This window comes from Raphanus sativus, chromosome 9 (assembly GCF_000801105.2).
Source record: "Raphanus sativus cultivar WK10039 chromosome 9, ASM80110v3, whole genome shotgun sequence".
Lineage (NCBI taxonomy): Eukaryota > Viridiplantae > Streptophyta > Magnoliopsida > Brassicales > Brassicaceae > Raphanus > Raphanus sativus.
This window is the reverse complement of record NC_079519.1, coordinates 8,152,307-8,176,733: the sequence shown is the minus strand read 5'-3', so window position 1 is coordinate 8,176,733 and position 24,427 is coordinate 8,152,307. Positions and strand designations below refer to the sequence as shown.

The window sequence follows — 24,427 nt, the reverse complement described above, 5'->3', positions numbered from 1 at the left end:
TGTGTATACTCATCTAAACCGGAGTCTACCAAAACTATTAAGTATTAACCATGACCAAAACCGAGGCGGAGAAAGCAGTTTTGATACAACAATTATAATTTGATAGACAGAACCAAACCAAAATATGGTTTTTAAATTCAACATGTTATTCTCCAAAACTAAATACCCCCCAAAAATCAAGAACATCGTCCAACTCGAGAGACAAAGTAGTAATCATCTTTACCTTTTGTTTTTGTCATTTTAAGCCCTTAGCTGAGGTAAACTTGATGGTCTATTACCTTACCTACATCTTCCGTCATGTAAACCGGCAATCCCGGCAAAAAGATATATTACCTAAAACAAAATAGAAAACGACATGAGAAATCATTTCGACTGTTAAGTAAAATCTTCTCTTAGATAAACAAAGAAACTGAAGACTCTTGATTAAACACAAAACAATCCATTACACAAACTTCCTCTAGTCTCAAACTTGAGAAAGTTATTATTATTAAACATGCATCTTCAGAAAAGCAGTTCATAAAAGAAGAACACGACAATCAACAGATGAAATGAATTCTCCTGCAGAAAAACATCATCAGACTAACATTTTTCTTTTCCTGTGAAGAGGAAAGAAAACAAAACTGGCAAGAAATAAAAGAAGACCAACATATCTTTATCATTCAATCCAGGAAGACTAGCAATTTTATGTAATATTCTAGAGTGACTTCTCAAAAAGCATATAGAATGAGTTGAATCAAAGACAAAACTCAGTTCATATAACAAGTAAGGAAGCAGCATTCCAAGTGGTCATTTAAGAGACTACATATATATATGGTCTGGGAATGTACTGGTTTACCTTCTCACAGATCCAAAGAAACTGAGAATGCAGAAAGATTGGAGCAAAAACTAGCCAAGAGCATGACTTGTAGTAGCTTAGCTGCTCCAGCTCTGATACTCTAGGTCATGATGATAAATCTAATTTACTCCCTTAATATCAGCCTAAGATAATATCCTCAAGCCCCCCCCAACTGGGAGCTATCAAATATCACATATGGTATGAACAGTGGCATGGGGATGGCCATCGTACTTATTGCTCAGTGTGTTGTTGTTGTGAATCCTATATCTAGATGCCTCAAGCCTTGGTTGATCTTGTCAATCTTGACCACAAAGAATTAAGAAAATTAGTTGGTTTACTCGTAGAGAATCTGTTTCTTCAAATCCTCCCAATGCTTAGGCCCATCAGGGTGACGGTTCACATAGTGAGACACAAAATGTTGGTCCGAGCACCCAAGTAAACTGCTAATTGCCTTTACTCTACCTTCCATAAACGGAATCATCCCTAATCTGAGCTTCATCCGCTGGAGTGTAAACACTAGACACGAAGGGAAAGCCACAAAGATCGAAAACGGATAACCAAGCTCGTTGACAATGTAGTTAACCTTTGCTTCCAGGAGATCAGACGCTTGACATAGGATCTGAGGGAAAGCGTTCACCATATTCCGGACATCCTTGTCGTTCAGACCCAAACTCACAAGGAAATCGAATCTTTGTTGGAGTTCTGACCCTCTGCCGCGGAACTTCTTGACAGCTCTCTCCATCTCCTCTGAGTTCTCCTCGTATCCCAGGTTGATCAAGAACTGTGTCTTCATTAACCTCGACGTTTCCTCTTCCCCTGTAGGAGGTAGTGGCTGCACCTTTAAACCCATCGTCCATTTTTTCATCACCTCCGGGTTTTCTTGAATGACTTGACAAAGCCGTTTAGTCCCAACGTTCAGTCTATCAAGCAAGGTTCTGGGTTTCTTCAAAGAACATGCACCAAGCCAAGAGGAGTGAGAACGAAAAACCTTACCCATCTCATCACACTCCATATTTATCTTCTTCAGGAACAAGAAGCAATGCCTGAGATTCAAAACACATTTCTTCACCTCAATTCCCGGGAACTTAAGAAAAAACGAAGAGAGTTCACTCTTGGATGAGCCAAGCTTGGTTAGAAACCCAGCTAGAAACAGAGTCCATTCCCCTGAATCCTCAAAAACAAGTCTTGGACGCTTCTTGATCAACTCACACAGCTCACTATCATTCAAAAAGAGATCTCTAAGCAAGCTTAACACCCTGTGCATAGACCTCCAATCATAAGACTCATCCTCATCCTCCTCTGACAAGTTCTCATCAACCCAATCAACCCCAACCCCTATAGTTCTCAGAATCTCTAAAGCCTTAGCCACTTCAACATTCATATCCCCAACGAGTACACTCGGGCTACAAACGATAATCCTCGATACAAACGACTTACTCAACCCCAAATCCTCAAAAGCTTTAATCTTTGAAGCTAAAACCCCTCTCTCATACCCGAAAACTACCCTAGCTTCCTTAAAGATCTTCCCCATCTGCTTCAAACCAACCCCATATATCCAAAAAGTATTGTAATTCTCAAGCAGAAAAGCATCTTCGTTCAAAAACATCTTATCACTAGGAAGCAGGTGACTATACTCCGACGGCTTCAAGCCTAGACTCTCGAAGAAAGGCTCGAACTCGTTTATGGGATGGAACCGTAGAAACCTGGTGATCGATAGAGCGATGTCAGGATCATCATGGGGAGTGTCGCAATCCAACTTCTCTAAGAGGTTAGCGTTGAATAGAGGCGCGTTCTTACTCATACTCTCTGCCACTAGAAACTGTAACCCTCTCGTGATGTAGAAGTAATCTAACATCGCCGCCTGGGCCTTTCTCTGATTCTCGATTCGGGTTTTAAGGCTCAGTTTCTCGCCAGCGATGGCGGTGGCGTGACATCTCGAATTCAAGGGTTTCGTCTGAGTTTCTAAAGGAGCTTGTGACACCCGTTTGAGAAGGGAGAAGAAGAACCTAGGGTTTCGAATTAGAGACATTAACCTCCTTTCGAGTTGCGGTAGTTCTCTGTAAAGAGAATTAAAGACGAAAGAGATAGTAGAGTAGAGTAGGCCTGCGGTTTTCACCTGAACCGGATCAGAATCTCCGGTTTATGTTCATATTCGATTAGTTCTAAACCGATCGACACTTTTCTATGGGTCAAAACTAAAATTATTTTTGGTTAATGATTCGATTCCACAATCGGTTAGTTTATTTTTGTATTAAAATTTAAAATAAAGTGATTTACACCAGTATTTCGAATCAACTAATTTTTTTTACGGCTATTTCGAATCAACTAATTAAAATAATAAGAGTTCAACCGAACAAAAAAAATCTAAAACTTCTGTTCTGACTAAAAATGAAAATCAAATTAACCTAAACCAAATTCGACAGATTTTTCGGTTAAATATGATAACTGGAAAATATATTTGATATGATTACATCTTTTAATCACACACGATGATTTGGAAAAGCTTGTGTTTTAATATTTGATCTGGTGAAGGATCAATAATCCTTTCTCAGCTTTTGTCACTCGAGCCCAGTGTAAAGTCTTGTCTTGTGTAGTTGTGTTTGTATCTTGTCTATTTTTTATAATATTAGTAAATTTTTCGAAAAAACCCAAAAAAGTCTAAACCTTCGGTTTAGTTTGGTAAGAAAATTGAAAACCAAATTTACCAAAACCAAACCATAAATCTGGCTTAATTCGACAGACTTTCCAGTTTTCAAATTAACCGAAAATCGAATTACACAACAAGAACAAAAACTAACCGGACCCGAGTAGAGAGCGTTCCCTTTTTTATTTCCTTTTTTATTCTCTTTCTTTACTTTTTTTGACTGATTCTTTCTTTACTTTATCATGAAATTTTGGATGTGATACAGAGATTTGATAAAAAAGAAATCAAAAATACTAATTTCAATAAATTATATTTGATATGATATGATATGATTACATCGGTTAATGACACGATTATTTGAAAATCTTGTGTATTAATATTATTAATCTGGTGAAGAAATAATGTCTCAGCTTTTGTCATTCGAGGTGAGTGTAAAGTTGGTGTTGTTTGATATAGTCTATTACTCCATCTTCAGTCAAGTACTTAACTGATAATCCTCCCGAAATGCATTTCCTGTACGAAGCAAAGAGGAGGGATGAGCAAGAGAAGCCATTTTCTCCAGTAGTGAAGAAAGAAAGAAAGAATAGTTCTTAAGGAGGATGAGTAAGTATCAAACTACCTTAATCTACCTGAGCTAATCTGATTAGGAACAAAATTGTTGACTATTCTGATGTTATCCTGGCAAAAGAAAACCGTGTTAAACTGGACTGATTGATCCAGAGAAACCGAAACAAGGAACTAAGGTTAACACTTACACGGGTTTCGTTTAAGATTCTGTCACCAGAGATCATACTCTCAACATCTTGCCCTTCTCTACGGATGCAAACAATCCCATAGTCTTTGCAAATGGCCTTTACCTTCCAAAACACAATCCATGAAAAAAAAGAGGACATAGCTGTGAGTAGAATCGTCAAAACGAAATCTCAGTTTATATAACGATGCTGCCTTTGTTTACTTGTTCAGGGATCCAAACACCAGGAGTGCAGAAAGATTGCAGTAAATCCGAGCCACACAGTAGCATGACTTTGAGAGATTCTAGCATTATAAATTTGAGTTTGTCAGTTGCGTGAATAACTAGCACGTATGATGTGATACATGGCATGAGACGAGACGATCCAGAAAAAATGAAAAATGATACTAATAAAGATTGCAGTTATCTTACCCTCGGGTACAAGTCTATTTGTTGTAAGCAAAGTCTTGACCCTTGATAAAACCATCAAACTTCGTTGGTAGCTGTCTTGGGATGCCTAAAGAAACAGCTTTCACACAGTTTTTTAAGGACACAAAACTTATAGAAAGCATTTTGAGGGGGAGAGAGAGAGAGAGAGTACCTCCCAAGGATCAACCATAATAAAGTCGGAGGTTCTGCAGGCTAGATTACACATCTCTAAACGATGCTCTGCAGATAAAAGTCCCTAGAAGAGAAACTAATGACTATTTATTTATTTATTTTTTCTAAAGGAGACCTAAATAGTAAACAGAATTTACAAAGGGAAATTAGCAATCAAATTAGAGTCATTACTGGAAGAGTATTATTACCTTCTTCTTGTAAGCATCATTAACAGGGGACATATAGCCTCCAAGAACATGAAATCCCTCCGAGTGTAATGCATCTCTGGCCAGCTCTAAAGACAAGAAAGATAAACCCATCAGCTCAATATAAGGTCACATAAACATTTAAGCAAAAGATCCATCAACTGTGGAAATTGGAAAACATGAATATTTCCAGAAACCATTAAATTAAACTCTACTGTTATTTCCTGCTGATTCTATTACTATAAAACAAAAAAAAAAAAGCAAAACACAAATCAGATACTTGAGACTTGAATATTCCCCATTGAAACCAATCACTACACTGATCCTAATGCCTAAAAAAATGTGCGAACTTCTTAAGATTGAATTGTAGAGTAGTTAATATAAGAAGTTACCAAACATGCGTAAATGCATGAACGTAGGAGGGTTGAAACTCCCAGTTGCCACAAGAACTACACATGTTTTGTCCCTGATACATACATACAAACGATTGAAAGACAAAAAGAAAAGTCAATATCTTTTCTATCATCACCATAAGTAAGTAACCATCTACTATAGAATTCACTGAGAGAGATAATTGAAGGGACGAGAGATAAAGTCAAACTAAAGAACAAAGTTATGTAATTTACTCAGGTTGTGATCCAAAAGATAGCTTATCGACTGGTAAGGAGACATCCATCGGAATTGATGATCGAAACTAAGAGAGAACGAGAATCAAGAATAAATAGAAACTATGAAACGGCGCCGTATATAAAGTTGCCGTTACGACGCCGTTTCCATTGGGTTAAGTTGAGTCAAAACGCACCGTGTTGCCGTAGGGAGGGGTTTGTGTGTGGAATAAAAAGAAAAAGAAAAAAACCACTGGGGTCCTTTCCTCGAGAAGAGAAGCTGCTCGAGTTGTCAGGTTTTTTGTTGGTGATAGTTCTACAAACAATGGATGATGTTGATGAGTGGGGTTGGAGTTTTGAACAAGTACCTTCCATCACTTAGTTCATCAGACGGGTTTACTTTGATTCAGTTAAAATCTTCAGGGAAGCTAGAAGCAGTCAAGTTCAATGCTTCTCCTAGCTTAGGATTAGCATCTCCTCACAGAGATTCCACCTGAGGAGGTGAACTTATTGTACTTCCCTGATGATAACATATACAAACTCCCAAGACGGTTCAAATACCTCGAACTGGACTATCTCTCTGCCTACACAAAAGGGAACCTCGCCAAGTTCTTAGAATCTAGGATGAGTAAAAAGAAACCATCAGGTTCGAAGAAGAAGAAGAGTGATTGATGCAGCGTATCAACACATTCACCGTCATTGTTATGGCTTCCTTTTTTACAAACTTTACTTAGGTTACAAGTCATCGTTGTTTTTCCTTTTATTGTTAGGATTTGATAAAAGTTAAGTTTCCTTTTTAGCTTTCAATCGTTTAGTATAAATAAGAGGCTTAGGTTTGTGTAATTAGTCACCTTTGGATTTTGATTAACAAAACTTGAAGGTCTTTAAGAGTTCTAACGAACACTGCGAAGAGTATTCGCGCCCTTAAGAGTTCTAATGAACACTGCGAAGAGTATTTGCCACCATTATCATCTTCTTCGAGTTACCTTAAGCTCCAAGTTATCTATTTAGGGTTCAAAACTTCGAACCTTGACCTATATAGCTTCCGCCTCTCTATCAGTTGGTATCAGATTCAGTACGTTTCTAGATTTCTTCTTTCGTTATCATGGCAAAGAAAACAGGAGAAGGAGCTATTAGCATGACAGATTTGCGAGACCTACTCGTCGAGATGCAAACGACGTCACAAGTACAAAGCGATACGATCTCTATTGCCTTAGCTGCGGTAACAGAACAACTCGCGACTCTAACGACGGTCTTAACAACTCGCTTGGCCCCTCCAGCCCAGCCGGTCGTTCACGACCCACTCCAACCCGCGCACCTTCATCCTCCGGCACCAATTCTCCAGCAACAACAACTCCCACCTGTTCACCCTCCTCGCCAACACCAACATCGATTACAAAACCAATACCAGTTCGGTGATGTTCGAGCTCAGGATATGTACGAAGAAGAGGAAGAAGATCATAGACGAGTTTATCGAGAAGACATACGACAACGGGATATCATCAACAATCGATGGGAAAACAGCTTTAAGGTTGACATACCTGAATTTCACGGAGGTCTTAAAGGTGATGATCTTGTTGACTGGTTGATCTCTGTTGAAGAAATTCTCGACTTTAAGCAAGTTCCTCCTCACCGGCGGGTCTCTCTCGTTGCTATGCGTTTTCGCGGACACGCCGCGACATGGTGGAAACAACTCAAAACAACTCGTTCACGCACGGGAAAAACTCCAATCCAGTCGTGGGACAAGCTCACCAAACACTTGCGTCAAACCTTCTTGCCGCACAACTACGAACGCACCATGTATACCAGACTGCAGAATCTTCGTCAAGGATCACGCACCGTAGATGAATACGCATAAGAGTTTGCTTTGTTGTTAACTCGTAATGAGATTAATGACAGTCAAATTCAACTGGTCTCGCGTTTTATTGGAGGTCTCCAACCTCAACTACAGACGGAAATGGCCCAGTTCGATCCTTCGACTATCGGTGAAGCTCATCGTCGTGCAGCATCTTTTGAACAACAATCTCGGTCAGCTAACTGGAGTGCTTCCTCTACACGCCCGCGGTCTCAAGACCAGACAGCCAGCACTACACCTTCTCCGTCAGCAACCGCAGCCTTCGAGTTGATTAAGGAGAAGCTTACACCGGCACTTATTCTTGTCCTTCCAGACTTCTCGGCTACCTTCGAACTTTATTGTGATGCGTCAAAACTTGGCATTGGAGCGGTTCTCAGTCAACACGGGCGTCCAGTGGCCTATTTTAGTGAGAAACTCGCCGGTGCTCGCAGTCGCTATAGCACGTACGATGTTGAGTTTTATGCGATTGTTCAGGCTATTAAGCATTGGCGTCACTATCTAGTTCATCGCGACTTCGTGCTTTTCACCGACCATGATGCCCTTCGCCATCTGGATAGTCAAGCTAAGGTGTCTTCCAGGCATGCTGGTTGGATCTCGTATCTCCAACAGTTCACGTTCTCCATTCGTCATCAATCCGGCGCAACCAACCGAGGCGCAGATGCACTTAGTAGGCGTCATTCTTTGCTTACTACTATGCATACAAGGGTTACAGGGTTTGAGTCATTCGCAGATTTATATTCCACCGATGCCTTCTTTGCCAAGATTCATGCCGACTTGCAACTCGGTATTAATGATGACTATATGTTACTTGACGGCTTTGTATTTAAAGGGTTGCGTTTGTGCGTTCCTGAGTGTAGTCTCCGTCTACAGATCATCAGTGAGTTACACAATGAAGGGCATGTGGGCAGAGATCGTACCCTTCATCTGGTGTCATCGTCTTACTTTGGCCTACACTGCGTCGAGATGTTGAGCGTTTTGTGGCTCGCTGCAGAGTCTGCCAACACGCGAAAGGGAAAGCGACCAATGCGGGTCTCTATCTTCCCCTACCTGTCCCTTCACAACCATGGACAGACGTGAGTATGGATTTCGTTTTAGGCTTACCTCGAACACAGAAAGGTCATGATTCTATTTTGGTGGTGGTCGACCGATTTTCGAAGATGGCGCATTTTGTGGCTTGTAAGAAGACGACAGACGCGGTCACCGTGGCTACTCTTTTCTTTCGTGAAATCTATCGTTTGCACGGGTTACCCTCTTCCATTGTTTCAGACCGGGATACTCGATTTATTAGTCACTTTTGGCGTTCTCTTTGGAAATTGTTGGGTACTAAGCTTGATATGAGTTCTGCTTATCATCCACAGACGGACGGTCAGACTGAAGTGACTAACCGTTCCCTTGGTAATCTACTGCGTTGTCTTGTTGGCGACAACATCAAATCATGGGACTCCAAGCTCGGCCAAGCTGAATTCGCCCATAACCATGCGCTTAACCGGAGTTTAGGCTACTGCCCTTTTCAAGTCGTGTACGGTATCATCCCTCGATGTCCGTTGGACTTAGCAACCGTGCCTGACTTATCTCGGCATCATGGTGAAGCAGTCGACTTTGTCACTGATTTGCAGGAGATACATCAGTCTGCTAAACAGAACTTGATTCAAGCAGCATCGAAATACAAATTGGCTGCAGATTCCAAGCGTCGAGAGGTTCTTTTCACTCCAGGCGATCTGGTTTGGGTTTATCTTACTAAGGAGCGCCTTCCTCTACGAGAATATAACAAACTGAAATCAAAGAAGATAGGACCAGTGGAGATTGTCGAGTGTATCAATCCCAATGTTTACAGAGTCAAGCTTCCTCCTGGTTTGCGGACGTCCGATGTCTTCAACGTCAAACACCTTTCCCATTTCCATGGCGATAACGAGGTCTCGGATTCGTGGTCGAATCCTTCTCCACCCGGAGGAACCTGATGCAGCGTATCAACACATTCACCGCCATTGTTATGGCTTCCTTTTTTACAAACTTTACTTAGGTTACAAGTCATCGTTGTTTTTCCTTTTATTGTTAGGATTTGATAAAAGTTAAGTTTCCTTTTTAGCTTTCAATCGTTTAGTATAAATAAGAGGCTTAGGTTTGTGTAATTAGGCACCTTTGGATTTTGATTAATAAAACTTGAAAGTCTTTAAAAGTTCTAACGAACACTGCGAAGAGTATTCGCGCCCTTAAGAGTTCTAACGAACACTACGAAGAGTATTCGCCACCATTATCATCTTCTTCGAGCTACCTTAAGCTCCAAGTTATCTATTTAGGGTTCAAAACTTCGAACCTTGACCTATATAGCTTCCGCCTCTCCATCAGTGATCCTCTTAGCTTAACCTACCACGAGGAGCTATGCCAATCTCTGCGGGTTTGGTAGAGACAGATGCTCCTCCACAGTCACTGCAGTCTTCAACACCATCAACTCACCAACAAGCGTTTTAGATATTGCGTTGACAGAAACTTGGTCAAGCTTACCTATGGAGCTTCTGTTGCTTGCGTTCTCAAACTACACTGAGGTTGAAGGTGTTCTGTTAGACAAGAAGAAACCGTCCCTCGAGTTCTTATCTGTTCCGGAGTTTCCTCAGTTACCACCTTTCCTCTTAAGGAAACCTTCACGCCGAAGCAGCAAATGGTCAAAGAAGATACAACCTGGTGTTGACGTCATTGGTCCTGTTCTCCCGCTCCCAGTCCTCCTCACATTACACGAGCTCCGCAACGGTTGTCTGAATTCACAACAAGAAGAGCACTTAGAGTTGTCTGACCGGTGCAACCAAATCTCCAAAGCGGCTCGGGAAATGGCAAACTCAGGTTCAAGCGAGGCAACCATATCACTAGACGATGATGACATGTGGCTCAATAGCGATTCACAGAAGGAGAAGAAGCGGTTCATTGCTTATTCTCCCATCACTGAGACAGACAGGGATCATGAAGTAGAACTCACAAAGTTTGTCTCCAAAGTGCGTCGCAAAGACGGTGATGTTGATGTTTGTGGAGGAAGATCAGGTGGCCTTGAGGTTTTGGATGATATGTGTAACGCTTCGACCCGCCCACGGCTAATGGGACACCCACGCCCGCTCTCTCGGCCCGTGGGCCCCATCCCATCCGTCGGTCGGTCGTTAATTTTCCAAGGCTCGAAATCATCGTTTACTGACCCTGCAATCACCACATGACCTTTCTCCGTGCTTTGGCCTCACTCGCACGCTATCGCGAATCACTTCCCGATAGGTCACCCATCCTTCCACTACTCCAGCTCAAGCACGCTTAACTTTGGAGTTCTTTCAGGATGTGCTCCGGAAAAGGTAAGTCAACTTTTGGTGATATAGGTAGCCAAATCAATTCTCTTAAGCCTTTTCACATATCACAACTCGGGATGTTACAATTCACCCCCTCTCAAAGAACGCAACGTCCTCGTTGCGCCCCACGACAGGTCTCAAGACGCCTCTCAGGTCAGAACTGAGACGGCTAACCAGCTCTGATACCACTTGTAACGCTTCGACCCGCCCACGGCTAATGGGACACCCACGCCCGCTCTCTCGGCCCGTGGGCCCCATCCCATCCGTCGGTCGGTCGTTAATTTTCCAAGGCTCGAAATCATCGTTTACTGACCCTGCAATCACCACATGACCTTTCTCCGTGCTTTGGCCTCACTCGCACGCTATCGCGAATCACTTCCCGATAGGTCACCCATCCTTCCACTACTCCAGCTCAAGCACGCTTAACTTTGGAGTTCTTTCAGGATGTGCTCCGGAAAAGGTAAGTCAACTTTTGGTGATATAGGTAGCCAAATCAATTCTGTTAAGCCTTTTCACATATCACAACTCGGGATGTTACAATATGTCTCCGGTAGAGATTTGCTTCGAAGACCACCGTGATGCAAATTTCGATATGAAGGCTTTGTTTATGTGCAAGGCGCTCGTCTCTCAATGGCAAGATCGTTCTACTCCATATCAAGACTTTCTTTCTCAGTACCATCTCCATAAATTGAGTTAATAATTAAGCTTTTGTTTTGTCTTCGCCGACCAATTTTTTTGTTATCATCTGATAAATTTAATATATGCTTTCTTCTTCTACTCTGTTTTTGTCTTTCTGTATTTTAAAAAAAAACCGATTAGAAAAAGGAAAAGAGAAAATGAAATCAAATCTTTATCTCCAAAAATTTGAAATTCAAATCCGTTGCTAACAGTCTCTCTCACTGAATCAATCTAGAGAGTGAGCGATGTTTTCCTGGAAGGGAGAATCTGAGGAGAATAACCGAATGTAAAGATGAAAAATCTTTTCGGGCAGAAAGAGCAATCTTGATAGAGCAGAGGACCACTCCATCATTACATCTGACCAAAACATTTAAGTTCAATGGAAAAATTAACTTTGGATCAGTACGTTTCAACTGATAGCATGATTTCAGTCAGAATCTCGAAGGTAGCAATAAATTATAGGAATGATTATACAGGAAATATGTACACACTGATTGTCTCTGTCTTTTTCTGGTGATAGGAATCCCTCCTGCCACTCTCACTAAGAGTTATAGTATAGAAGTTGGCAAAAAAAAAAAAAAAAAAAAAAGTTGGCAAAAAGTCTTCCAATTCAAAAAAGCTACCTTGTTTTCGCAGTAATTTATTTTCCAAATGAGCAGTTCTTTTTACCGCTAAAGTTCCCTTCTCAATAGCATAAACTACGAGGAGCCAAACTCAGATTCTCAGAGGCAGTAAAACGTTGTGTGTTCAAGTTCCTTTTCTCTTTGCAGGAAATGAGGGAACAGAAACCTTAGTGACTTCAACTTAGATTAATAGAGTAGTTTGTGTATACACTCTCTTTGTGCTTAACCTATTATATCAAATGATCCTCTATTATTAAAATTGAATCCGACAAGATTCCCTGTTTTTGTAAGGATTGGTGTATGGGTAATATAATAATCAACTAGTCATCGCACTGACATTCACTTTCATACTAAACGGCTAGTTTCTAATTATTTATAGATTCTTAGGTTATGTGGATTCTCCTAGTGGAAAGAGCCAGGCGGTGCTGAAAGCAAGAGATTTGTACCTTTTCAACATGACCAAACTCTCACTACTACTTGTTTAATGTTAGAATACTCCACTTTTAGGATCACACGATCAGTTCTTATTATACTAAAGTAAATCAGCAAAGTTATAGAATATTGGTCATAGGGTATTAGTACTTACTATTGCACAAGACAGTAAAAATGAAGATTAACTAGTGAAGTATGTTTACTGATATATATTTTGTGATCCGAGAATCAAGATGTATCTAAAAATGCTGTTAAGAACAGTAAACAGTCAACCATAGCCGGTGAGTCAAATTTGACCTTGTCATTATTAATAGAGACAGACAGATACATAAAAAATTTTCTTCTCTTCTTAAGGTGTCCACATCAGATTTTAATAAATGTTTGTGGGACCCATCTTTATATTTTTGTTTTAAAATAGTATGTATTCATATGAATATCACTAAATATCACTTAGTGCAGTGGTTTATGTATCATTAAAGAAGCTCACAACCCGGGTTCGAATAGAGAACATGTGCATTTTGCATTTTTTTATGATTAGATTTAATGAAAGGCAATTATGATTTTTATAAGTCATCTTCTTTTTTAGACTTTTAGACTTTCTGCAATATTGACTCCGACATCTCATAATTTTTCAAGAGTTATACATCAGTTTCTTCGTTTTTGCCATTTTCATGAAAACTTCATGAATTTTTAAATATATTACTCGATTATAGGATGAAATGAGTGAAAATTAAGTTTTTAAGAATTTCGGTTTTTGGACTGAGTCATTTTAATCGTCATCGTTGGTGTCCGAATTACGTTTTTCCGGTGATTTTACGGCACTCGACAGTGAGTTTTCGAACGTGATTATGTAATGAATTAATGATTGTGGGTCATTTTAAATTAACTTGCGGCCTATGGCACTCAGTTTCTACATAACCTTTAAAAGGTGAGGCTGATGCGTCAGACATACCCAAAAAACTTCCTAATCGTCTTTTCTTTTGCATTGTCTTTGAATATGGCATAAGGTTCTCCCACTTTGTCGCTCAACTCTCACATCCAATGATAAACCATTACGCTCTAAACCGCTCTATTCAGTGTCACATATCATTGAAACTCCTTAAATTTATATAATTTCATAGTCCTACTGAAAACTTCATTAGTATAACTTTTCTATGTTCTTTGTTCTACTTTCTGAAGTTGTCCGCTGAGACCTGTACGCCATGGAGGGATTCACTAATTTCTCATACTTCAAATTTGAATTAGAACACACAGGTAGTTTCAAAGAGGAGGCGAACAAAATTGTTTACACAGCTGATAACTACAGGAAAAACCAATGAAAAAAAAAACTTTTTGGACGGAGCGAGAGAGTTCACATAAATCTGAGAAGAGCTCATGGAGATTTATTTTTTTATTTCTGTTAAAAAATCTCGCATTGACTATTTATCTGGGTATGTATATATTATTGTGCTATGTTTAATAAAGTGTTTTACTATTGTGTGGGGTTTCTAAATTGGGATAGATTATTATTTTCTTACATTTACACAGGTTGCTGATTTAGTGGATAGCTAATGAGGATGTCAATTAGTCAGCGTATCAGATGTTGAATCTGAGTGGGTATATGGTCTATGTTTGACATATTTTAAAAAAAAATGTTGTTAGATGTCCAATTCATGAACACAAATTGAAATTTTTTTTAGAGATTCACCATCCCGCGGTTGCGCGGGGCTATATCCCTAGTGGATTTAAATGAAGTAAAAAGATAACATTCCATCGTATTGTAAAAGCACGTGGTGGCGCCATATATGTGCCATTAAAACGGTCAGTTTTGATTTTTGCGTCCACTTATCAGGCCCCACCCGACCCGCTCCTGTCTGATCCTTAAAACGTCGTTGAAACTCCATCCAAATAACCGTTATCACACAGAAATTACAAGTATACCCTCACCTTCTTCATCATAATCAATTCGAATCCATTTTTTCCCACCGTACCATCTCTCTCATTCTAATGGCTTCTTCAAGAAAGCTTCTTGCTCTCTTCTTCCTACTCTCCATATCGAAACCAATCTCCGTCTCCTCCGATAACAACGTCAACTTCACATTCAAATCCTTCACCATCCGCAACCTCACGTTCCTCGGCGACTCCCACCTCCGAAACGGCGTCGTCGGACTCACGCGCGAGCTCGGCGTACCCGACACGAGCTCCGGAACCGTAATCTACAACACACCGATCCGTTTCTACGATCCAGCCTCGAACACCACGGCGTCTTTCTCCACGCACTTCTCCTTCTCCGTCCAGAACGCGAACCCAGACTCCTCCTCCTCCTTCGGAGACGGACTCTCCTTCTTCCTCTCCCACGACAACGACACCTTGGGAAGCCCCGGCGAGTTCCTCGGACTCGTGAACTCCTCTCAGCCGATGAAGAACCGATTCGTCGCGATCGAGTTCGACACCAAACTCGACCCTAACTTCAACGACCCGAGCGGGAACCACGTCGGCTTAGACGTCGACAGCTTGAACTCCATCGCCACGTCGGATCCGTCCATCGATCTCAAATCCGGGAGATCGATCACTTCCTGGATCGATTACAAGAACGATGCGCGTTTGCTTAACGTTTTCTTGAGCTACGAAGCCACGAAGAAGCCAGAGAAGCCTGTTTTGTCGGTGAGCATCGATCTTTCTCCGTTCTTGAACGGCGAGATGTACGTAGGGTTCTCCGGCTCGACGGAAGGGAGCACGGAGGTTCACCTCATCGAGAATTGGAGCTTCAAGACGTCTGGGTTTGTCCCCGCGAGATCGAGATCTAACCGTCCTCACAACGTTTCAGGTAGCTCTGTGTCTCCCGTGGCTATACCTAGGGAGAAGAAGGGTGGTACTGGTGGGAGACGTGAGAGACACGGTCTCGCTATCGGGCTTGGGATCTCTTTTCCTGTCTTCTTCTGTTTAGCTCTCTTGGTGTTCGGTTACTTCACTTTGAAGAAGCTGAAAGGGGTTAAAGCGGAGAAGGAGCTTAAGACGGAGCTGATCACTGGCCTTAGAGGGTTTAGTTACAGAGAGCTTTACGCAGCTACGAAAGGGTTTCACTCGAGTCGTGTCATCGGGAGAGGAGCGTTTGGGAATGTGTACAGAGCGATGTTCGTTTCGTCGGGAACGATCTCTGCTGTGAAGAGATCGAGGCATAACTCGACTGAAGGGAGGACGGAGTTTCTGGCTGAGCTTTCGATTATTGCTTGCTTGCGTCACAAGAATCTTGTTCAGCTTCAAGGTTGGTGTAACGAGAAGGGAGAGCTGCTTCTTGTTTACGAGTTCATGCCTAATGGGAGTCTTGATAAGATTCTGTATCAGGAGTCTGAAACGGGTGGTGTGGCTCTTGACTGGTCGCATAGGTTGAACATAGCGATTGGTTTGGCGTCGGCTTTGTCGTATCTTCACCACGAGTGTGAGCAGCAAGTGGTTCACAGAGACATAAAGGCAAGCAACATAATGCTCGACATCAACTTCAACGCGAGGCTTGGTGATTTTGGTCTCGCTAGGCTCACTGAGCACGATAAAAGCCCTATCTCGACTTTGACAGCCGGTACGATGGGGTATCTCGCACCGGAGTATCTCCAGTACGGGACTGCGACTGAGAAAACAGATGCGTTTAGCTACGGGGTGGTGATTCTAGAGATTGCTTGCGGGAGAAGGCCGATAGATAAAGAACCGGAGAATCAAAAGACTGTCAACTTGGTGGATTGGGTTTGGAGATTGCACAGTGAAGGAAGAGTTCTTGACGCTGTGGATGGTAGGTTGAAAGGTGAGTTTGATGAGGGGATGATGAAGAAGCTGTTGCTTGTTGGGCTTAAGTGTGCTCATCCAGATAGTAATGAGAGACCATCGATGAGACGTGTTCTACAGATACTGAACAATGAGGTTGAGCCTAGTCCTGTTCCGAAGATGAAACCAACGCTATCTTTCTCTATTGGGTTGATAAGTCTTGATGATATCGTTTCCAGAGATGATGGAGACAGCATCGTGTAGAAGTTTTTTTTTTATTCTTTTGTTTGAAATTTGTGTTGATTTGTATAACAATGTGTGTGGCCTTTGGTTCAATGAGTTTATATTGAACGATTAGGTTTTTGTATTCGTATTAACTTCATCTCAGAATCCACATCTATTCTTACAGATACTTAAGACTTAAGAGCACAAGTCAAAAAAAAAATAAAGAAGTATCAGGGTACTTTGAAATGGTTGATAGAATGATAGTACAGAGCAATAAACAGAACAAACGTTAGTTTCAAGTTGTTAAAGAAGAGTGTGAAGTAGTTATATACAAATATATGTCTTGGTGGTCAACATGTCTGTGGCCTGATGAAAGAAAAATAAACCGGTCTGGTTTGCAGTATATCCCTGTACGAAAACCTAAGCTGTGAATGAAAAAATCACTAAAAAACTTACCTGTCTTCGAAACTCAAGAAACCTTGGTGTAGAGTTAGTTTAGGTCTGTTCGTTTCATTATCGCGGAGGTTGCGACCAGCGTTTAAAATTTCTTCGTTGTTTTTATCTTTAATGGTTGCTCGGGAGAGAAAGAGAGACGCTGTGATCAAAAACCACACGGAATCGGCAAATTCCGGTGACGCCAAAAATAACAGCGGCTGTTTTCCTTCATTCTCGCTCCTCTGCGTCTCTTCTCTGCGTCTAAAAACAGTAATTCCGTTCAATTTCCTTCCCTCTTTCCCTTTAGAATTTTTGACGCTCGTGCCTGTCGCCGCGTTTCCGTAACGAACAGGGCTTTTGTATCTAACAGCTAGTCTCAATCAAGTGGAGTTCAAGCTTTTGACGAAACAAGGAAGACTCTTACTGAAGGTTTCATTTGGAATAGAAGCAAAAGACACAGACTGAGATAGAGGGTTCTAAAGATAAGTTCACTCATGTGGGGTCTCTCTCTCTTATGGTTGAACAATTGCAGAAGTTTGCCTTAAAGGATACAAAGGAAAGCATGATCTGTACTATCTCTTCATAAAGAGGAGACAAAAGAAATCAAAGCTTAACTCTGGTTAGAGTGAGACTTACCTATGGTTTGGTTAGTTGTTGCTTTTAAGTTTGGATGTTCCTCAGTATAAAAGCAGAGATATGTTGTCTAAGGTTGTTTTGTGCTGCTGAAGAAGAGCACTAGTGTACTGTGCTGAAGGCAAAACGTGAGCACCAGTGTGATGTGTGAGAGCACCAATGGGTGTATCATGTTCCTCTAGCTTTGTATGGATTTTGGTTATAGGGTGAATGCGAGGTATTATGCTTAATGATGCCCTAAAGTGTGTATCATGTTCCTCTAGCTTTTTCGAAGTGAGCTACAAAGATGATTCAGTTTTGTCATACACACAAAGTCGTGCTTAGTGTATTGTCAAAGAGGCAACGACGTCAAGCCCAAGATCTTTCTTTACATTTAAATGTCTTCAGTTTCTTACAAAAACTAATGTTAAAAGATTATTTAAACTTATCCCATTAGAGTAAAATCTAAATTAATAAAACTAAAAATAATAAATTATTATAATATTTTTACTTTATAATATTTATTTCCGGAAAAATCACCTAGAAGATCTTGTATTTGTAGAGAGTCCACATTTAACAGCTTTTCTGGCTGTTTCGATTAATGCAGGGTATTTTGGTAATTTACGGTCATCATCCTGCAAAATCCGAAGCCGCCGATTGATACACCGCCGTAACTTGTTCATCTATTATTCAAAATTACGAGGAATCAATAGATTCGACACCGGTGTATCTCTTGCAAAAAGTTTTCCTAAGAACCAAATATTTCCAATTTTTATAAAACTTACACACGGCCGATCAATCTATTTTACGCGCCGCTTTCTGCAATACCCCACGCCACGGTTTTGACTTGAGAAACTCGGGCTTGCGGGTGGAATAACACCGAACCAAGATTTCTCGGCCAGGTAACTAAACAAGTCATCTACTTTTAGATTGAGTGCCAATTATCATCATTATCTGCGTAAATTACGTGTTTTCGTTTTTTATAAAGTATCTCTCGATAGAGAAGGAAAGCTTGAAGCGGTTTGATTTTCTGTTTAGGTTTCCGGCTACCCAGTCTCCGATTTTTACATTGTTTTTTTTTGGCTAATTTTCTGTTTTTCGATTGAATTGATTGGTTACTATCTCACAGGTCAGGAGGGTTGTATGAATGGGTTAATTAACTCTGTTTTTGTATTGAATTCATTGTTTTATTTTTTTATCATTAAAGGAGTGGGAAACAATAATGAACAAGAGGAAAAACTGGAAGCTTGTTCCCCTTGTTAATGCAAGCACCCAAAAGAAGATGAAGCCTGGTGAGATGATATATGTCAAACCCTTTGCTTCTTGTGTACCTTTCTCTCTTCAAGGGAAGAGGCTCTATTACCAACACATCATTGTCTTCTCATGAGTCTTTTATCTTTCTTTTTCTTGATTTCTCACACTTTTTTTTTGTGAATGTTAAGGCACGAATCTTTCTCTGTTCAAGAGAGATATCGATGAACTCATAGACGAGTTTGTAGAGGTACCCCCTTTTATTTATTTATTTATTTATTAGTTATTTCAACTTGTTTTTAGCCTTCTAACTTGCTGAGTCTCTGGTTGGTTTTTAATTTCAGGGTGATTTGACAACGTTTGATGATATGAAGAGGGTGTGGCTATCCCGAAAGTTTTCTTACATATATGAAGCCTTCCCTACCACCAACTTAGCTTTTTTCATTCAGTCACTTTATGCTCATACCATTGGTAAATTTTTAGGTCTTTTACTCATTTGGAACATTTAGAGCTAATTTATCCCTTTGTGGTTTATTCTCTCTTAGCTAATAAGCTCACAAGCTAGCCTTACTTCTGTCTACAGGTCACATGCTTAGTATTGATTCTTTTTCACGGAGACTTGGAGGTCTTTACTGTCTCTATTGCCTTCATGAGATCCAGCCTTTTAAACCCAAATTCCGGATTTATATCTCACTTCGTAAGTTGAGGTTTGCTCATTTGGTTGAATCTTAAAATCTTTACCGTTTACAATTATTCCTCATCTTTGCAGAGGAGCTTGGGAAATTTAGGGATCTTATAGTTGAGGCAAAGGAAAAAAGTGTAGAGATAGCTACTGCTGTGGGTAAACAGATGCTTGAAAAGAATGTGTTTATATTTGGAGCTGTGGACTTTGATGAAGCGTCTACAACCGAGAAACTTCATCAATCGATAGAGCTACAGAACTCGCTTGTGCGGTGTGCTTACACAAAGTATGTCACCTTGTCCCTTTCAGTTATGACTAACAAATGGTGATTTGATATGATTTAGGTGATATGATTCTCATCTTTTTTTAAGTGATATGGTTCTCATCTTGACTTGAACAGGTTAACCTCTGAAACCGAGATTGAGCAATTCATTCATCTGGATATGGTGAGTACGAGATGCTTCTGTAATTTTCTTATCTCTGTTTATATTATGATTGTTTTGTGATTATCAGGGTAATGAAGTTGATCTGAGCGCTCAACATAAAATGTCTATAGAGTATGCAGAGGCCAAGAAGCGTGCAATGAAAAGTATGCTACTTCATTTGAACTGTTTTGTTACACCATTATTTATTTCTCTCTTAAAACTTCGCCATTTTTAAGCATGTGTTGTTCATGATTCAGTATGTTTATATTGCTTGTTTTTGGTAATGTTGAAGGTGCAGGAGAGATAGTGGAGATTGGGGACATAAAGCACATAGCGGAAGAGAAAGAGTTGATGGGAGAGAGGGTTGAGAAACTGAAAGAGAAATGGGATTCACAAAAACTTTCATTTTATGAAAAAACCAAGTTTGATGGTCTTGATACGACACAGAAACTTCTGAAAGATGTTGAACATGATTATGAAGACGATGACGGGTTTGGTGAGCTTGACCGCTTACTTTCAGAGAGCTGATTTGGACATTGCACTCACCAGTCACATTTTCTATGGATGCCCTGCTGATGAAAAAGCTCTCTGTATAGACATTGTCAATTAAAGTTAAGTTTTGATTTGGTAAGACATCAAATGTTTTTCTTCTGGTTCTGACAATGAAGTTTTTATTTTATTCTATCAGGTCATATCGGACTCGGGAGCTACATGGGATCATAGGTTTTTTTTTTGACCATCATATGTTTTTCTTAGTGAAAATATTACTTTTCTTACTAAGTGAAAAGACATGGGATCTTACTAAGTGAAATATATTTTTGTCATGTTTTCGATTACAAAATGTATTAAATTTATCCAATTTGATAAATGTTCTTAACTTGTATTAAATTCATCCAATTTAATAAATTTTCTTAACTTAAAGATTGATTGATATTTTGATTGGAAACTCATCTACAGTAAATCCTAATAAAAACATATTTTTATTTTCATTTGAAACCGGTATATTTAATATACAAGTGTAAAGTTATTTCTCAACTAATCGTTTTATATTTTAACGCTCGATTATTTCAATCTCAATGTAATCAACAACTAGTTTTGAAATAATTTTGCATAAAGTAACAATATTAGAATATTTAAGTATGCTGATTTCAAATAATCGAAGAACAAATACTCATTTTTAAAGTACCTATGTAAAACAGTACTCATTTTAAAACATAGGTACTGTTTTACAATTCGATGTATAAAAGTATTGTTTAACAACAACAGAGAAACAGAGTTCTTGATTTTGGTTGAGTAATAGAGAAATATAGTTTCAATTGGAAAGCTTTGATCTCACAACACAATAAATGAGAGATATGATCCCATATGAGTTCATGTAGTACCTGTTTATTTCATACACGGTACAGTTTAACGATCTGGTCGATCTTGGCGCGACAGACCGGACATCCCCATTTCTCAGATTTGATCTCAGTCAAGCAAGACAAGCATCCTGCGACATGTCCACACGGGACACAAACAGCGCCAGATGGAGCGTCTAGACATATAGAACACTGTCCAGCGCTCCCGTCTTCTTTCTTTTCACCCCCAGCTGGTTGAGGAGAAGAAGATGGGACATCAACAGTTGTTGAATCGATTGTTGGGTAAAGAAAATCATCATCTGTCAATGGAGGAGCTGATGGTGAAGGTTTATGTACAATAACACCTTCATGGCTATTGAGACCCGAGGTGCTGGCTTTTCCTGAGGAAGGAGGAGGTGGAGGTGGTGCAGCTGAGGAACTTGCTTCACCAATTGAATGGTGATTGTTATTTGGTGTCTCACTCATAAGTGGTGGTGCAGACGGTGCTGTTTGGAGAAAGTTTGAAGGATGTGTTGGCTGTATATTTGATTCCATGAGAGTTTCATTATATAAGGGTATAATACAAAGAAGGATGAAATGAAACATTAAATTGAACATTACCTGAGGAATTCCTTTACATGCATCACAAAACCACTTAAGTTGTTGTTCGTCCCCTTTAATGGAGGGGGCAAGGCTAAGACGTTTTGCTGTTATAAAAGAGAGAAAAAAACTTACAAAATATTTTAACGCAAGAGGAGATAAAATAGAGTTATCTATTTAGCTCACGAAAATAAAAAGTTTCTGATATGAACAAAGGATGGTTGCTGGCAACTAAACAGTGGGTAGACTTACCTGTAAATAATTGGTGCATAGGTTTTAGTCTTTGTCTCCAGCGGCTTGGGACATTCCACCAGAATAGACATACAAAATGTTGCAAGAAATTACTAGTGGAGTCGTCGGCAGTGATCATCACTGAAATATCATTCTGGTTCGTTATTGGTTCTTCGGCAATGAACATCACCATTTTTGCTTTCCACAACGGCATCACTGTCTGTGGCTGGTCATCATGTTTACCCTATCAAAACACATTGAAAGTAAAACGTCCTGAACTTGTTCTCTCAGTTGTTAATATTAATGATCATCTTACCAGCCAAATATCATATACAACCACCTCCAACTTCAAAGGCTCTGCAGGGTTTCTTGAACTAATTGGTACGACGACTACCCATCTGCAAATCATTAAGCTTTAGAGATGATTTGTATCCATGTTCAAAAGAAACGAATTTGTGTGTGCATAATAACAGAGCTAACTACAAATGCTAAAAATTGACGTATAATGGATACTCACACTCTGTTTGAATGAAGTGTGGCAGGGCCTAAAGACTGACGCATATAACCAGAGAACAAGCAGATATGTCTCTACAAAACCAAAATAATTAAAGATTCACAAAACGACACATATCCATCACTTACATACTCAGCAACAACAAAATGAAGATACCTCAATAGCACCCGCGACAGAACCACACTCATTGTCTCTAGCGACCTCAAGTGGTGTCTGACAATCATCATTGAAAACAATTGGATTTGCTGCCAAAAAGCATCAGATAAAAAAAAAATAGGATATTAAACTCAAAGTCAACGAGCTGTATGAAAGAGATGATAGCAAACACTTACCACCATGTGAAAGAAGCAACTCAACAGTGTTCACAAGACCTCTTTTAGCAGCATGGTGCAGAGGAGTCCCTGCATGGCGACCTGATAACCAACAAGAGAGACTACATTAGCTTTTAACTCAACGTTCTTTCTGATGTCAGGCAACTCTTTAAGTACCAGGACGATAAGCATTAACATTGGCGCCTAACTCGATCAAAGTCTTGGCGACATCACAAAGCTCATCCTTCCTGCATGCCATGATCAAAGGCGTTCTGCCTTTTCTATCCATCCACTACATCCCCATATCACACACAAATTACGAAAAAACATACAAACTTACGAGAAATTCAAACAATCAATTATTGAACCTCGAGGTCTGCTCCTTCGCGATGAAGAGCTTGAATGCCTTGAGAGTTACGGTACCTCACTTGATGATACAGCAATTCCCCTTTCGATTGCTTTTGCCCCATTGTCCCTTCACTGATTATCAAAACCGGATTTTTTTTTCATGAAAAATTAGTTTTCTAGTAAAACGATAAGAGAAGAAGAAGAATATATTTTCGTCAAAAAAAAAAAAGAAGAAGAATATATTTAATGAGACATATTTAATCAGTGTTTAGTATGACTGTTGGAATTTTAAGAATGATTTGTGGATTTCAAGAATAGCATTTTATTGATGATAACCCCTAGTTTTAGTCATTCTTGGTCTTGTCTACTTTTCAGATCTCCTCACCTCTGTTCTTCCTTCCCTCTTTAAACTTCTCGTCCCAAAAACCTTAACTTGCCATTGATATAACTCGGCTGGGTCGAGTTATTTGGACCAAGTTGCTCAGTGATATCGGGCTGAACTATGTATTTGATGGGTTTTGATGAGAAAGTCAGGTCAGTTCCGAATTAAGACTTTTGACTTTAAATGGTGACCAAAGAATGAAAAGAAACATTATATTTTTTAACATTCTTTAAATATATTTTACTATTTATGAGAAATAATCTTTCCTTTTTATTATTTTCATTCCTTTTATTGTAAAGAATTATAGTCACAGCTTTTCTTCATTTGTGATTTGTTTTGTAAATAGACTATCCTTAGAAATTCATTACTTTAAAACATATTTATCATATATCTTCCATCATTATCGATAGTTGTTGACCAAAATAATATTCCTTTTCCTAAACGACCGGTTTGATTTAATAAGACAATCGTTAATGAAAATCTTACCACAAAGTTTCACTCTATCATTGGAAACAATTTATCATATTATTATGTGATATCAACCTGTTTGTATTCTTTCTTATTAATATTTACATAAACAATTTATACATCAAAATCCAGTTAGGTCCAAACATAAAAACATAAACAGTATCATGTTAAAATAAAATTATTATATTGAACTAAATATGATAAATTATATTAAATTTATAAATTTATTAATTTTATTTTCCGAAATATAAAATATTTATCCTAAAAATATAATACGATGACATAACGTCTTAACATTCGCAAACTATATACTAAATATACAAAAATTGATATATCTTAGACT

At 39.5% G+C, this 24,427-nt stretch overlaps 6 protein-coding genes and 1 long non-coding RNA gene across 9 annotated transcripts; 4 read left to right on the top strand and 3 right to left on the bottom strand.

The window, feature by feature from the left end:
- Positions 1 to 26: 26 nt before the first annotated feature.
- Positions 27 to 2,908, bottom strand: LOC108824121 (transcription termination factor MTEF18, mitochondrial). Its single transcript, XM_018597485.2, has 2 exons — positions 836 to 2,908; positions 27 to 333 (listed from the first exon to the last, which is right to left on the bottom strand). Exon 1 carries the CDS (start codon positions 2,862 to 2,864, stop codon positions 1,170 to 1,172), a length of 1,695 nt encoding a protein of 564 aa, XP_018452987.2. The 5' UTR covers positions 2,865 to 2,908; the 3' UTR covers positions 27 to 333; positions 836 to 1,169.
- Positions 2,909 to 3,763: 855 nt separating this feature from the next.
- On the bottom strand, positions 3,764 to 5,808 carry LOC108825739 (nicotinamide/nicotinic acid mononucleotide adenylyltransferase). Of its 2 annotated transcripts, none has more exons than XM_018599089.2 (9): positions 5,642 to 5,808; positions 5,408 to 5,481; positions 5,019 to 5,104; positions 4,811 to 4,894; positions 4,642 to 4,726; positions 4,435 to 4,514; positions 4,235 to 4,336; positions 4,109 to 4,157; positions 3,764 to 3,992 (listed from the first exon to the last, which is right to left on the bottom strand). In XM_018599089.2, exons 1-9 carry the CDS (start codon positions 5,689 to 5,691, stop codon positions 3,955 to 3,957), a joined length of 648 nt encoding a protein of 215 aa, XP_018454591.2. In that variant the 5' UTR covers positions 5,692 to 5,808; the 3' UTR covers positions 3,764 to 3,954. The 2 variants fall into 2 exon arrangements, with proteins under 2 accessions (XP_018454591.2, XP_018454590.2); XM_018599088.2 differs by having other exon boundaries at positions 4,099 to 4,157; positions 5,642 to 5,793.
- Positions 5,809 to 7,577: 1,769 nt separating this feature from the next.
- LOC130500016 (uncharacterized) lies at positions 7,578 to 8,552 on the top strand. Its single transcript, XM_056994703.1, has one exon. The coding sequence runs from the start codon at positions 7,578 to 7,580 to the stop codon at positions 8,550 to 8,552; it is 975 nt and encodes a 324-aa protein (XP_056850683.1).
- Positions 8,553 to 14,476: 5,924 nt separating this feature from the next.
- Positions 14,477 to 16,675, top strand: LOC108824077 (probable L-type lectin-domain containing receptor kinase S.7). The gene has a single exon (XM_018597422.2). The coding sequence runs from the start codon at positions 14,515 to 14,517 to the stop codon at positions 16,525 to 16,527; it is 2,013 nt and encodes a 670-aa protein (XP_018452924.2). The 5' UTR covers positions 14,477 to 14,514; the 3' UTR covers positions 16,528 to 16,675.
- A 394-nt stretch (positions 16,676 to 17,069) lies between these two features.
- On the top strand, positions 17,070 to 17,861 carry LOC130499468 (uncharacterized). The gene is made up of 2 exons (XR_008938334.1): positions 17,070 to 17,193; positions 17,294 to 17,861. It is a non-coding gene; the product is annotated as an uncharacterized LOC130499468 (long non-coding RNA).
- Positions 17,862 to 18,125: 264 nt separating this feature from the next.
- LOC108824308 (uncharacterized) lies at positions 18,126 to 20,814 on the top strand. 2 transcript variants are annotated; one of them, XR_008938279.1, is made up of 10 exons: positions 18,126 to 18,437; positions 18,743 to 18,827; positions 18,978 to 19,036; positions 19,131 to 19,257; positions 19,370 to 19,483; positions 19,556 to 19,754; positions 19,869 to 19,914; positions 19,982 to 20,057; positions 20,186 to 20,504; positions 20,582 to 20,814. XR_008938279.1 is itself a non-coding variant. In XM_056993458.1 (9 exons), the coding sequence occupies exons 2-9, from the start codon at positions 18,758 to 18,760 to the stop codon at positions 20,419 to 20,421; spliced, it is 927 nt and encodes a 308-aa protein (XP_056849438.1). In that variant the 5' UTR covers positions 18,126 to 18,437; positions 18,743 to 18,757; the 3' UTR covers positions 20,422 to 20,814. The 2 variants fall into 2 exon arrangements, 1 of the variants encoding a protein (XP_056849438.1); XM_056993458.1 differs by having other exon boundaries at positions 20,186 to 20,814.
- A 470-nt stretch (positions 20,815 to 21,284) lies between these two features.
- Positions 21,285 to 23,399, bottom strand: LOC108824668 (putative E3 ubiquitin-protein ligase XBAT35). The gene is made up of 9 exons (XM_056993457.1): positions 23,255 to 23,399; positions 23,064 to 23,178; positions 22,908 to 22,988; positions 22,732 to 22,820; positions 22,579 to 22,649; positions 22,378 to 22,459; positions 22,083 to 22,305; positions 21,852 to 21,937; positions 21,285 to 21,767 (listed from the first exon to the last, which is right to left on the bottom strand). The coding sequence occupies exons 1-9, from the start codon at positions 23,354 to 23,356 to the stop codon at positions 21,285 to 21,287; spliced, it is 1,332 nt and encodes a 443-aa protein (XP_056849437.1). The 5' UTR covers positions 23,357 to 23,399.
- Between the last annotated feature and the right edge of the window lie 1,028 nt (positions 23,400 to 24,427).